Source organism: Camelus bactrianus, chromosome 3 (assembly GCF_048773025.1).
Source record: "Camelus bactrianus isolate YW-2024 breed Bactrian camel chromosome 3, ASM4877302v1, whole genome shotgun sequence".
Taxonomy (NCBI): domain Eukaryota; kingdom Metazoa; phylum Chordata; class Mammalia; order Artiodactyla; family Camelidae; genus Camelus; species Camelus bactrianus.
This window is the reverse complement of record NC_133541.1, coordinates 33,995,286-34,009,359: the sequence shown is the minus strand read 5'-3', so window position 1 is coordinate 34,009,359 and position 14,074 is coordinate 33,995,286. Positions and strand designations below refer to the sequence as shown.

Below are 14,074 nucleotides of genomic sequence, written 5' to 3'. Positions count from 1 at the left end.
CGTGACTTCAATGCTGGCACACACATCCTGTAATCTTTGATGAGATTATAGTGAGTCTGGAATACAAGACTGATCATGGCCTAGAAGAAGGACTCTTGTTTGATTCAGAGAGAAATGGATCTGGAATGATCTTACATTCTGTTTTCTATGGACAAAGTATCTGTGGACCTAGTGGTCTATTTCAGGACACACAGTGAGGACAGCTGTGTACATGCAAGAAGCCTAGTCAGTCTAGCAGTAGGGTCCACGGGCTCTGGACTTTTGGGTTCAAATCCCCGCTCTTCCTCTTACTAGCAGTGTCATCATTCATCTGTAAAATGCGGATATCATGGTGACAATCGCGGAGGGTTGCTGTGAGAATTGTTTAATTATTTATACACTTAAGAGAAATTAAGAAAGGCCTATTATTTTCAACTATTATTATTTTTAGTTATTATTCTGGTTGTTACTCTTACCTATTATTTTTAGATTACAAAAAGCCAAATGATGTTCCAAAACCAACAACTAAACCAGGTTAGTAAATCTTTAATTGTAATGAGGTAAGTAAATAGGCTGAAGCTATCATATGGGCTCAAGGAAAGTACTTTTCATCGGGAACTATTTTGATTCTGGACTGCATCTTGTGGTAAGACATGTGCCTCACAGTCAACAGAATTCTTTTTTGTTTAAACCTTCCCCTGCTAAAGCTTCACCCCTAGATATATTCATATACATTTTACATCTTCAGAAGAAAAAAAATATTCAAAGGAATCATGACATGAATATTTGTAACGAAAATATTAAGAAGAAAAACATACCTGGGTAATCTTCAGATACATGTACTGAATAGGATACACTGTTAAAACAGGAAAAAAAAGAGAGAAAAGAAAAAAGTTACTGCTAAGGTAGATATGCTTTTACACAAAAACCAACCCCATGTTACCCATTCATTTATACAGATATAAGTATAAACAGATATCAAAACAGATTAGAAAGCCTCTTTGATATCTGACAAAGAAACTTAGACTTTTAAGATATATAACATAGTAATATGTATCTTTTGTGATACTTGTTTTAGCAGAACTAGGTCTTTTTAGCTCAGCAGTGCCTAACATTCAGAAATTTATGATCATGTACGTCATTTGCTCAGATTGTATCAAATTATCTTTTCTTACAAAAAAAGGAAGTATTCTTCCTGTTTAGTATGGCAGTCAAGAATTTAAACATTAATGAATTTAAGCATTTTATTTTTAACATCGCTTCCCCACAATATGCCGTGCTTTTGAAACATGTCCTTTCCTTCAAAGAATTAGCAAAATAGTGACAGTGTAACTAATAGCTATTTATCAGCCAATCTTTCACCATCACTATGTATAATGAATGAATAAACTACCTCTTATTCTCAGAAGGATTGGGGTGTTTCAAAAACAATTTTTAACAATTCCTTGCTCAATAACCCCACTGTCTCCATGTATTGATCACGTATGACACATGGGAATGTGTCATAGTTTGTTTTCTCTCCTATCTCTACCAACTAGATTGCAAGTCTTGTGAGGTTAAGGTCCATGTCTATTTGGATTTTTAGCATAGTTACTTATGTGAAACACATACACATAGCATACATTAAATATTAGCTTTTTGGATGGGTCAGTGGAGCTGCCACCTGTCACAGAAAACTCAAAATTTAGTTCAAGTTCAGCCAAATTAACTGCCTGTTAAGAACCCCCACCCCTCCTCAAAAAACCAATTCTCTTTGAAGGAACATACAGAATACAGAGTCTATGCAAATGTATCATTCACAAAGTGAATCCAATACAATCCAAATTACTTGACATATGAACAAATAGGAAAATCGAACCTATATTCAAGAGAAAATTTGATCCAAGTGTTGGGATTAGCCTTCAATCATTTAAAAACTATTATAAAGTGCTTAAAGGCATAAAGGAAAATCCAATCTGAAGAAGAAACAAACAAAAACATCATCAGCGTCCTGTGGTACACTAGCAAAAGAGCAAATATTTTGTATCATTAGAGTTTTAGAAGGTGAAAAGAGAGAGAATAATGCAGGGGAAAAAAAAAAAGAGCTAAAATATCTCCCAATTTGGGTGAAAGACATAGATGTACAGATTGAAGAAGCTCAGAAAACCCCAAACAGGATGCCTGCAAAGACAGCTCCACCCAGGTACACACAAAAACCAAAAGGAAAATGACAAAGAAAACATTTTTAAAGATGAGAAAAAAATTACACATATAGGGAAACAGAAATCAATGTTGAGTTTTCACAGGAAACTATGGAGGACACAAGATAGCAGAGCAGCAAAGGACACAGCGCAGGGGTGGGGTGGGGGGGACAGGACAAAGGAACGACTACGAATCCAGAATGCTACATCCAGGCCACACAGCTGTCAAAAGTGAAGGCAACTAAACAAGCTTTCAGAGAAGAAAATTGTAGAACTATGTCCCAGCAGACCCAAAGTACAAGAAATCCCAAACAAGGTTCTTCAGGCTGAAATGACATCAGAAAGTCAAATATCCAGAAGGAATGAAGAGCACCAGAAACTGTAAATACAAAAGACTATTTTTCTCTTAATGCTTTTAAAATACACATGACTGTTTAAGCATTCTAACACTTCATCGTGGGATTTACGACCTACATAAATGCAGTCCATGTGACAGTTATGGAACAGTGTTAAGGAGGGTTAAATGGGCGTATACAGTCAAAAGGTCCTTCATCTTATGGAAATGGTACAATGTCAACCCTGAATAATAAGTGTAGGAAAACTTAAGAATATATACTGTAATTCCTAGAGCAAGCACAAAAAAGCTTAAAAGACAAGATTAAAGTGGAATTTTACAATCATTTTGAACATATAATCCAAAAGAAGGCAGGGACAGAGGAACAAAAAACAGAAGGGATATTTGTTTACAGGAAACAAATAATAAATGGTGCCTGGATCCTACCATAGCAAGAATTGCCTTAAATGCTAATGCACTAAACACACTGAATAAAAGGCAAAGATGGACAGTTGGATAAAAAAGAACTAGATCCAATTCTATGCTGCCTTTAAGAGATCTACAGTAAATAAAAAGACAGATAGATTGAAAATTTAAAAATGGAAAAGACATACCATACAAACAGTAAGCATAAGAAGACTGAAGTGTTTAAATTAATAACAAAGAAAAACCTCAAGACAGATACAAAGGGATCATTCATAATGACACAAGGGTCAATTCATCAGGATGAAGGCACAACAATCATTAGTGTGCGTGTACCTATAACAGAGTTTCAAAATTCACAAGGCAAAACCTCACAGAACAAAAGGGAGACACAGAGAGCACCACCATCAGTTTGAGAAACTGACAGAACCAAACCCCTCACCTCCAAAAAAATCATTAAAGACACAGATGATCTGAACTAGATTTTCATAGAAAACTACAACCACAAAAAAGATATACAGAATATTACCTTTTTCTTCTCAGGCACAGGTGGATAGAATGTTCACCAAGATAAATCATATACTGGGCTACAAAGCTAGTCTTAATAAATTTGAATGGATTGACGATTATGATTCACTAGTTCATATCCTGGGTCTCCTGGCTCAACTTGCCCTATGACATTGAGTCTTGAGCCTTCAAAAAGCCACTGCCCTTTAGAATTTGTGACTGGACATTGGGTTCTGTGACTGTGGCCACAGGCAATGCAACCCTCGCAGGCAAGCCCACGTCTCCAGGACTCCACCAGTCAAATCCCTGACATACTGCTGAGTCCTTGGAAAGAGATTAGGCAGAGACAAGAAAGACTAAATAAGGAAGTGGGTAGGAAACAAAGATGGCTAGTAATGAGACCAAATATTAATATACTGTTCTTTCATAAACCACATTTAATTGTTTAATTAATTCAAGAAGCATTTCTTGGTAACCTGGTGAACATTGTGTTAATGCCAAATAAGATTTAGGTAGGAAAAAAAAATCAGAAGATGAATAAAAGATTAATTTTGAAAGAAAAAAAGCATATAGAACATAATGAATATGAGAAAAAGGAACTTAAATATTTTAAAGCACAACAGTGTTTTGTTTTGTTTTGTTTGCCTTTTATTTTTAAATAATTATAGACTCACATGAAGTTACACAGATAGTACAGAGAGGTCTCATGTCTCCTTCACCCAGTTTCCCCTACTGATTACACCTTACACACGTATAGTGTAACATCAAAAGCAGGAAATTGACATTAGTGTAAAGTTTGGATATATTTCTATGCCATCTGCTTGCATTTGCATAATGTACCTACTATCGCAAACTGAGATACCGAACTATGTGATCACCTAAAGGTTTCCCTCTTTAGAGTCATACCTGTCTCCCTGCATCCCAACATCCCCAACCTCAGGCAGCCACTAATCAATTCTCCATGTCTATAATTTTGTCATTTCAATATTACTGTATAAATGAAATCAGAGAATGAAGCATAAAAGTATTCTAAGGCAAAATTAGTATTTTGAAAGAATTACTATGATTGGAAACATTTAGGATAGACTGAAGAAGAGAGAGATCGAATTGAATAATAAAACGTGAGCAAACATGCGTGGAGGGGTATGGAACGGGAAGGACAAGTAGGAACAAATGGCAGATATTGGACCTCAGCCAACAGCCCAGCTTTGGGAATCATGGCCCTGAATTAAATGCCAAAAATCAGAAGCTAAAATAACCAAGCCATTGGTGCCTCATACAAGCTGGGGGAAATACACACTATGACCTTAGGTGAATTTATTTTCCCACAATTCATTCCCTTATACAATGGAACTATATTATGTAGAAATGAAATTATTGATGATCAAGGCAACCCTTCATCTGGCAGTACTATGTGACAGAAGCCTGGGACCTTGCCAGAGATTACACTCAGTACTAAGCCGAATTAATTCCCAACAGTTTACCATCTCAACCAACAGCATTTGGCTTCATCTTCCATCCGAATCAATGTCTAAGTCCAAAATGAAGCCTTAACACATTCCCATGTCTATCTCCAATTAGGGAGACTGCTGCGGTTAGGGTCAAACAAACGAGTCCAGTTCCAGCTTTGAGCCGTCCTAGCTGGCTGGCATAAGCAAAGTCATTTCTATATGCTCAGCTTCCACCTCTTTTCAGCAAAATGGGGGAATCCAGATCTGCCTCGCAAGCCTGCTGTGATGATTTAATGGCTTAACAGGCGTAAAGCCCCCAGGACAACGCCAGACACACGGCAGCAGGGGCCGAGCGATTTTAGTCAGCTTCCAGCACAAGCAAGGAAAATTTACAGAAGTGAAATTTTACATGAATGAATGTCCTCTGGGGAATTCAATTTGCTCAAAATCACAATATATTACATTTATCAGAGGCCAAAGCTAGCGCAGATGATTTTATTTTACGGTTGTATTATTACCCTCATGATACTAGGAGATATGCCCATGTCCATGATCATACCTAAATTTTCAAATACAAAATAGAAAACAAAAGCCCTACAAAATGACTCATCAGATATATGGCATCTTCTTAGCTGTACTCCAGAAGGAAAATCACCAGGGCTGTAAAATCCGAATCAGTTTCACTTACAGAGTTCTTAGGGAAGCAATCTAGTAGAAGCAGACATGGCTGATTAAAGCTAAAGGACCTAATAGGTAGGGCCAAAAAAAGAGTAAAGAACCAAGCTTGAATAGATGTAAGAGTAAGGGTAGCAAATGCTATATATAATAAATAATACAGTGGGCTAAACTACTGAGAAGCAGCGGAAGTGAAAGACGGTGAGCGTGAGAAGGAAGAAAAACCTGGAGCAAGCTCTGAATTCTGATTCAGGAAAGAAATGCCTTCAGATTTTCAGAATAAGCTAAACGACAGTTACACTGAGGTGCTGGTCAGTCAATACGTGTTTGGCAGAAACTGTATGCACCGCACAGTGCTAGGTTCTCAACATCACAAGGTTTAAACTAGAATCTGTAAGTTAGTTCTACAATCTCAACAATTGTTTAGATAAAATGGTTGCTTCTACCTCTTACTGCTCTGAAAGTATCTACCCCAGCCCAAGACACCTCCCAGCTGCCAAGAGCCTCTGGAGCAGTTCCTGGGAGAGCCCTCAGAGTTCACGACCTACTAATCTTGTGTTTGGTTTGTATATTTGTTTACTCCTATAGTTCAAATCATTGGTAAGGTCATTCTGGTATCACTTCACCGCTTGCTCCATTTCCACCCTCTTCCTTCTGAAATGTCTGCAGGGAATGGAGACTAGATCGAGTTTACATCTAGTTCTTAAGCTCACAGATTAAAGAAACTTCTTTAAGAACAGTAAGGAGCTAATGGAAGAGAGCAGTTTAACATGAGAGAGGGGAACTCCAACTTGAAGATAAAAGAGGTTTAGACTGAGAAGACCTTTCAGAGGTACTGAATTCAATAATAAGTGGGTCCCCAAATGCTGTTATGATCTGCCATCTCTAACTCAATACACCTGGATCCAACACAAACATTTTCAATTACACCTGGGAGTTTTGACAGAGCAAGCAAAAACTAATATTTTATTGAGCAATACTCTTTTTACCTTACTCTTTAAAGTCTAAAGCAATTTCTCTGATAAACCAAATCTTTACAAATCTTTTCTCTCCTCCCTAGACCACTTTTAGAATGTATATGAGAAAAAGCAAAATACAGAAAATAACACAAAACTGCAGCTAACGGCAAGCAGTCCTCCAACCTCACTACGATGCTTATGAGTACATGTGTCTACTCTGTACGTTTGCTTGCAAGAGGACAGCTCATTCCTGAGGACGAATGTACCCCACTCACTCCCAGACCCACTGGGAGTTACTAGAAGGAAACTCCCTCCGGCACCCGTAAGTCTCTTCCGGCCTCCTCAGGGCTACAAGGTGAAGGAGACGCTGTCCCGCCACCCATCTCCACAACCAGCTCGTACATCTCAGGCTAGAAGGAGATCTGGGGCATGCTAGCAGCTCACATTTGCTTTTTTGATGCCATTTACTTCCCCAAGCATTCATCATCACCTTCATTATCATTTTTATCTCCCAAAAACTTTTTCTAAACATCCAGGTCAAACAGCTGTCGCATTCTCACTCATTACCATCATTAGCTGCCAATCGTGTGTCGTTTTTCTAGAATTAGGGCTTTCGAGGGCACTCTCTTCCTCATTACTAAAACTCCTTACATCACTCACATCCACATGAGGAACAGTAGGCTGCATACAGTTCCATGGCCTCATCTTCCCTTAATTTTCACTCACCAAATCCATGGCTACACCTTGGACCTCGACTTGGACTATAACAGCTCTCCTTCTAAAATCTCAACCCCCAAATCCCATTTTCTGGCCACAATTTTATCACTTTCATCCCTCACTACTTTATTCCTCCTCTCTGATCCTTAAATCTCCATGAGTTCACTCACTGTGTTCCTTATCGGTCCCTCTGGGCTTCTTACGTGAGCGTAGGTACCTAACTGGTCTTTACAAACCACCTTCAGCTGCCCCACATGCACCCACATCCTGCCCATGCAGGCTACCTGCCTGGCCAACAACCACCAGATGAATTCATGTCTGCATTCTGGATTCCTAGCACTGGGCTCTGAATGCTGTTGGAAAGGACAATGGGATTAAGAGATCTGGTCCCACAACCTCCACGTGGTGCACGACACCAGCTATACACAGCTTTGCTCAGCAGCCCCAGAACCCACCCCTCATATGCTCCTTTGTTTTTTCTTCTCAGCAGTTTTCCAAACCTTTACAACTTTCCAACACCGCAGAACAACCTGCCGTTTCACTATGCACACAAAGATAAAATAGATTATCTAACAGTTACTTCCCCAAGGCATTCTCTCACTCTTTCTCCCACCAACCACCTACAAGCTCATACTTCTCTCCTTGCATCCAGAAAGAAGGAAACACTGTCCTTTTATCTAAGACTAAAAACCTATTTGATTTATGGATCTCATAAACCAACAGTCTATGCAGGGCTTTGTTCTATTAATTTAACTTAACAATTCCACAATTTGAAATTAATCCAAACTTGGTAATTATGGAAGTGAGAAAAGATTTATCCACGAACATATTAATGGTAGCACTATTTATGAAGAAGTATCCCCAAAAACCAAGAGTGTCAATTATAGGATTATACAAACTATTATATACACACCCCGTGACGGTAGTAACTATGAAAAAGGAATGGTGTAAAATAACATTTAATGAAAGATGTGTTTCCGATACATTAAGGTACACACAAAAGTTTGGACTGTATATTTTCATTAAAAATGTGTAAATACATATCTACTACAAATATATCCTGATAGAAACATGGTTTGAAAAATACCAAGTTCTAATAATAGTTGCTATCTCTTGGTTATTGGATGAAAGGGAACTACATTCTTTCTGTGTATCTGTATCGTTCAATCTTTATAAGTGTGTACTGTATAAAAAGAAAAAATTCTAGTAACGTTTAAGATCTCCCTGTACCCTGTAGCCTTTTCTAATTATCACCCTCCTTTTCTTCTTAAAGTTAGGTTTTTTTACAAAGAGTAATCTAAGCTGTTCTCACTGACCACCACTTCTCATGTACATTACAATCTGGCTTCCACTTCAAAACACCAAGTTTCTGCTTCTTCAGGTCACCATCAGCCTTTTTATTATTTTTTTTCTCTCGTCCTTTTCTTACACGAATTCTCAGATGCATTTAATAAAAACAAAGACATCATAAAAACTTCCTTCCCTGCTTGCTGAACTCCACCTCTCCCTGGGTCCCCTCTTGCTTTTGAAGATGTCTTCTTAATCCCTTTTGATGTCTAACATTTCATGTTATTTTCATATTTCAATGCTTTCCAGCCATGCTGACTGCTCTATTTTTTCACATGAGTAATCTCAACTATAGCCCTACCAGCCATAGGTAGAAGACTCAAAAATTCCCTACCTCCACATCAAGCAGGCAGCTTCTCTTTTTTTTTCCCCCTCACATTTTCAATAGGATAGTCTGCAAGCAAATTAAACCCAACACACACATAACGGAACTCTTGGCCTTCTTTACGTCAATTTTCAAGTCAGTAAATCAAATATCAAGGTATTTGGTGCAAATAAGAGCAGAGCTGCTACTGGGAACTGGAATCTACTCAGCACTAGACTGTATCAGGGTACAAGCCCCTTGGTCACTTTCTGCAACAAGGAAATTCTGATTCAGTAGATATGAACCTGGGAGTGCACATCCCTAAAAAGCACCCCAAGTGATTCTGGTAAAGGTAAGATCTGGATCTGATTTTCAAAAAACATAGACATTGATCCTACAGAATAAAATTCTAACTCCTTAACAAGTCTTCCAAGGCTTTTCCTGGTCTGACCCGTAAGTGCCTGACCAGCCAAAACCCTGACAAATACCCACAGACCGTAACTTCCAACCATTTCAGGTCCTACCATTCCCCAAGCAGGTCATCTTTTTCCACACAAAGGAAAGTGGACGCAGACTGTTGGGCTGTGAGTCTGGCTCTGCCATTATGAACCAGGTGATGGAGGGCTGGATAACTAACCACTCTTTGCCTCAGTTTCCTCGTCTGTAGTACCTCTTAGGGCTGTTGTGAGGGGTAAATATGCACACGCTATGCACAAAGCGCTGGGAAAAAAAAGACACCAAAGTATTCAATAAACATCAGCTGCTTCATTAATAAAATTATTATAATTATTATCATTCTTACACATAGACTTAGTTTCCTAGAGCACACTCCCCTCTCCCCTCAAGATTCAATCTCAAGGACAACTTCCCATGGAACTTCTCCAACAAGCCGGGCAGACTTGGGTGTTCCTTCCCCCATGTCCCACTTCACCTTGACATCGGCTGTCTTCTAGACTGAAGATACAGACCAGACAGGTTCATCCTCAAATTCCCAGGGCTTTGACACAGCAACTTATCCATCAACAAATTATTTCTGAGTACACGAACTAATCATATCTTTTTCCAAAATTACTTGAGGATATATCACGACAGTCCTGGACAGAGTACATACCAAGTAGTAGGCAAGTGCTTAAATATTTGATAAAAATCAGCAAATGCTGGTGCACAGCAGTTGTCCCTGTGGGTACAAACCACCATGCACAAGAGCATCAGACCCTTTCATCACATTCTGTTAACAGGCTTTTTGTGACGTAAAGAAGTAGAATGCGTTCTGAATGCCCAGGCCATATGTATTCTCTGTCTTTTTCATTTTCAAATGTGCATAATGAAGGAGATACTCGCAATCTTACCAGTCCCGACAGCATTAGCTGAAATTCAATAATACGTATGGTATTGGGGAAGATCTCTGAGATGTTTCAAAAAAAAAAAAATGGAAGCACCAGTTATTTATACAAAGGAGTAGACAGGTTAGCATGTCAAACCAATTAGTAGTTTGACTAGTTTAGTTGTCAGAAGAGCACTACATATAAAACCTACTCCTATCTTGAACCTACAGGAGAAAGAATGTCAGTTCACCTAGACAGAAGAGGCAGTGGTATGGAAATGTCTGAGCAGGAATTTGTTGCAACATCATATATTCCATGCATGCTTTATTCAAGGTCTCCTGTGGAAACCCTGTGCCGGTATCTGCCCTCCCCTTCTTTTGTATCACTCAGCACAAAGACAAGAGCACAAAGTTCTCACACCACAACAGAAGACTCATCTTTCCCACCAAGGAAATAAATTGTCAATATAGGGCAATTCATACCACCCTTTACAAAGGTAAAAGGATGAAGATGCTTGCCCAATAAACATTAAGTTTCTCAATAATATGCATGTTCCTATTTTCAAAGCATACTTTGATAATTTTTAAAGTTATGCTTTAAAGTGAAGTAACAGGATCAAAAGTAATGGTGTTTTGTTTGATTTTAGCGAAGTGGGTGAGTCAGCAACTTTCTATGCTTAAATATTACACTACAGGTCAAATGTTTAGACTTCTAAGTGGACCAGCTTCTCAACAGGGATGAACTTGAAAGGCCTAAGTCCACTTTGATTAGTAACCTAGATGCGTGCTTCATTTATGGTATTACTACACCATATGGTATGAGCAAAATTGCTCTTTTAAACTGCTGTAGTCAAATGCAAAATCCAACAGTATATTTAAATATAGTTCTGCTTCTCTCTCTTTCTTTAATCATAACCAAAAATAAGAGGAGGTCACAAATGCAATTCCATCAAGACATGAATGGTGGATAGGGCATGCCAAGTCACTACTATTTAATTATGTATAAATAGTACCTGAAATCTACATTAAATTCATATGTGTGTGTGTGTGTGTATAATTTCCGTGTTTCTTTCCCTAAAGTTTAATGTCTGGACTCTTCTTCTCTGCACAGTTTGCAACTATAACTAATGCAATACTCTTTTTGATAAATATTCACTAAAATGTAGGTGCCTTTACCTTCACCAATCTACATCTAAATTCAAGTCGTAAGTGGTTATAAAAAGTTTAAAGCTGCTACAAACAATTTGAGTAGCATGTCAAGGCTGAAAGGCCAAATATGATGGAATAATTCTGTAACTGAAGTAAGGCTTTGTAGAGGCAAGAAAACATGTTTTAAGAAAACATTATAAATATTTAGAGAGATAACTGCACTACATACTAAGATACTACCTCACCAACTTTCTCCAATAGTAAAGGTACATAAAATTAGTCTTTTCCAAGACACAATTCTTAATACCATCTGAAGATCCTGCAGGATCCAGCCCGTCTACGTGTCTCATTCTCCTGGGTCACTCCTCGTGTTCCGACAAAAAGGACTCTCTCAGTCCTTAGCCGCGCCATGTTCCCTCTGCCTGGAATTCTCTCTCTCCCTTCCCCCAGCTCCTTTTTGTCTTGTTTACTCATTCTCATCCTTCCAATCTCAACTCAAATGCCACCTCCTAGGAAAAAGCTCTTTGATGAACCTTCCCGACTTGGACAGATCTTAGGACAGAGCAGTCACACAGTTTGTAACTATACGCTTCTTTGCATGATATTAACATGTGCTTCCCCCCGCGAAACCTGTAAGACTAGAGGGCACCCGTTTTCTTGACCACAGTATCCCAGCATCTACCATACACCTAGCACATAGTAAGAATACTGTCATTATTTGTGGAATGAATGTTTATTTAAAACATATACATCCTTTGTTCTTCTAACTAGGAATAACCCTCTTCACAAAATTACTTATCAAATATGATTTAGTTTACAACCTGAAGAGCACAGGAGAAAGAGAATGGACTTCAGAATATGCCTTTACGAGCCACGTGAACCTGAGACAACTTAACTGGAGAACCTCCTGCTGATTTGTTAGGTGAGAGAACATCTACTTCCTCCTCTTGCCGGGCATACACGGAAGATGACATGTGGAAGAAACCAGCTTGTGTAATGAGAGGAGACGATCAGTGAAAATGACGGCTCAACTCTCTCCCTTCCTCCAAAATTCAAGAATGCAAAGATGTAAAATAATCCTGTAATGAATGTCCACAAGGCCTCCCCACTATCCGCCTGCCTCCTTCCCCTCCCTGCTGCGTGCGGAAGCCCATGAATTTGCAGGAGGAGAATCCCTTCTCTCAGGCAGAGAGGAGGGCTGAGCAGTGGATAAACCAACCAGAATCGCCCCCCCACACACAGCAGGGAAGAGAAGTCGCTGAGCCTACACGTTGGCATCAGCGGTTGGTCCCCGGTGACTCGTTCAGACTAAAGCTTGTATCTTTTATTTAACGGTTCTAGGAAGTAACACTTGCTCCTCCTGGGTGAGAATGAGGAAGCACATGGCCATTGTTTCTGCCGGCCGCCTTCTAACACCCATGGTGAACAGAAAGGTGGGGCTTAGAAAATTTCAGAGATGGAGACAGAGGCAGAGCCCTGATCAAAATAAACCTAAATCTCATTATCAATGCACTTTTTTTCATTGCAGTAATAAATAACTCTGCTTTTACAGTTCAAGTAAGCATAAAATATTTTTGTTTCTTGCAAGTAAAATCATCCTAATTTGTAGTCAGACCTATTAAATTGAGTTATTTTAATGTAAACAGCTACTAGCTATTAAATTAAAAACTGAGGCATATAGCCTTGACTTAATTTTATGATTTTTGCCTAATTATTTGAAAGTAGAGAATACACCAATGATTTACTTAGGGTTTTAAGTAATATTCATAACTTTTATGGAACTTAAGACCTGAAAATGATTATAATATATTATTAGACATTACACAATAAAACTCACAAGTTATTTATTATTTTGTTTGCCAAAGGTATGGTCATTTTCTTTAGGGTGTAACAAACATTGTTTTTTCCTTGTGGTTATATAATTTTTTATTCCTTCTTGGGCATTTGATTTATTATTTTGTTTCAATACTATATGTATGTGAAATTGGATTTGGAGAGCCATAGTCCTATCCCTTGCTTTTTTTTCTTTCTGGACTACAGCCTTTGAGAGGTCAGCAAAAAAACAGGAGAGATACCTTCAGACTGCAGAATAGTATTTCCAAGTGCTTACTAAACTCAATTAGCCTTTCACTCTTCATTAAGCTTTTGAAATATGATTTGTTCTCACAAGGTTAATGTAGAAAGTATAATTATTTGAAAACAAGGGTAATGTACTTAAATCTGACATATTTTGACCGCAAAGTTAATTGATTATTAGATATTCAATCAAATGCAATTCCTTCTTAAGCCAGTAAATATGTAACTAAAAGACAGCCTCAAAGCAACAAATATTTAACACAAAGAAAGCCATGTGGATGGTTCTACCAAGGAAAGGGGGCAGTTTAACCAGTTACAATTAGAATACCTATCCCTTGAATGTATATCCAAACTCAACACTAATACGTGGATTTCTACAGTGGAAGCAGAAGGCCACATCAAGGCAGACCCTGCTGACAGCCAAGACAATGAAATAAGAATTGCATATGATTGACTTAACTGATGAGGAATGTTTAATGGCAGCCATTTGTTCAGATATCGTTCCTGTCTTAATATTCTATTTTCTAACTGTTAGACGAAGAAAACTTCCATCTTTCTTTTTCTTTCTTTTGGAGGTATATCTAACTTCCAATTTTGTAGACACCGCTTCCATAAAATAAAATGAAACATTTTAAAAGAGCATCTGATC

General features: G+C 38.3%; 1 protein-coding gene across 3 annotated transcripts in view; it reads right to left on the bottom strand.

The window, feature by feature from the left end:
• PARP8 (poly(ADP-ribose) polymerase family member 8) overlaps window positions 1-14,074 on the bottom strand; it is a 163,407-nt gene that overhangs the window by 79,339 nt on the left and 69,994 nt on the right. For all 3 annotated transcript variants that reach the window (XM_074357970.1, XM_010966306.3, XM_010966305.3), the window contains exon 4: window positions 798-835. In XM_074357970.1, coding sequence (XP_074214071.1) covers window positions 798-835 — 38 coding nt within the window. The remainder of the gene's footprint in view (window positions 1-797; window positions 836-14,074) is intronic.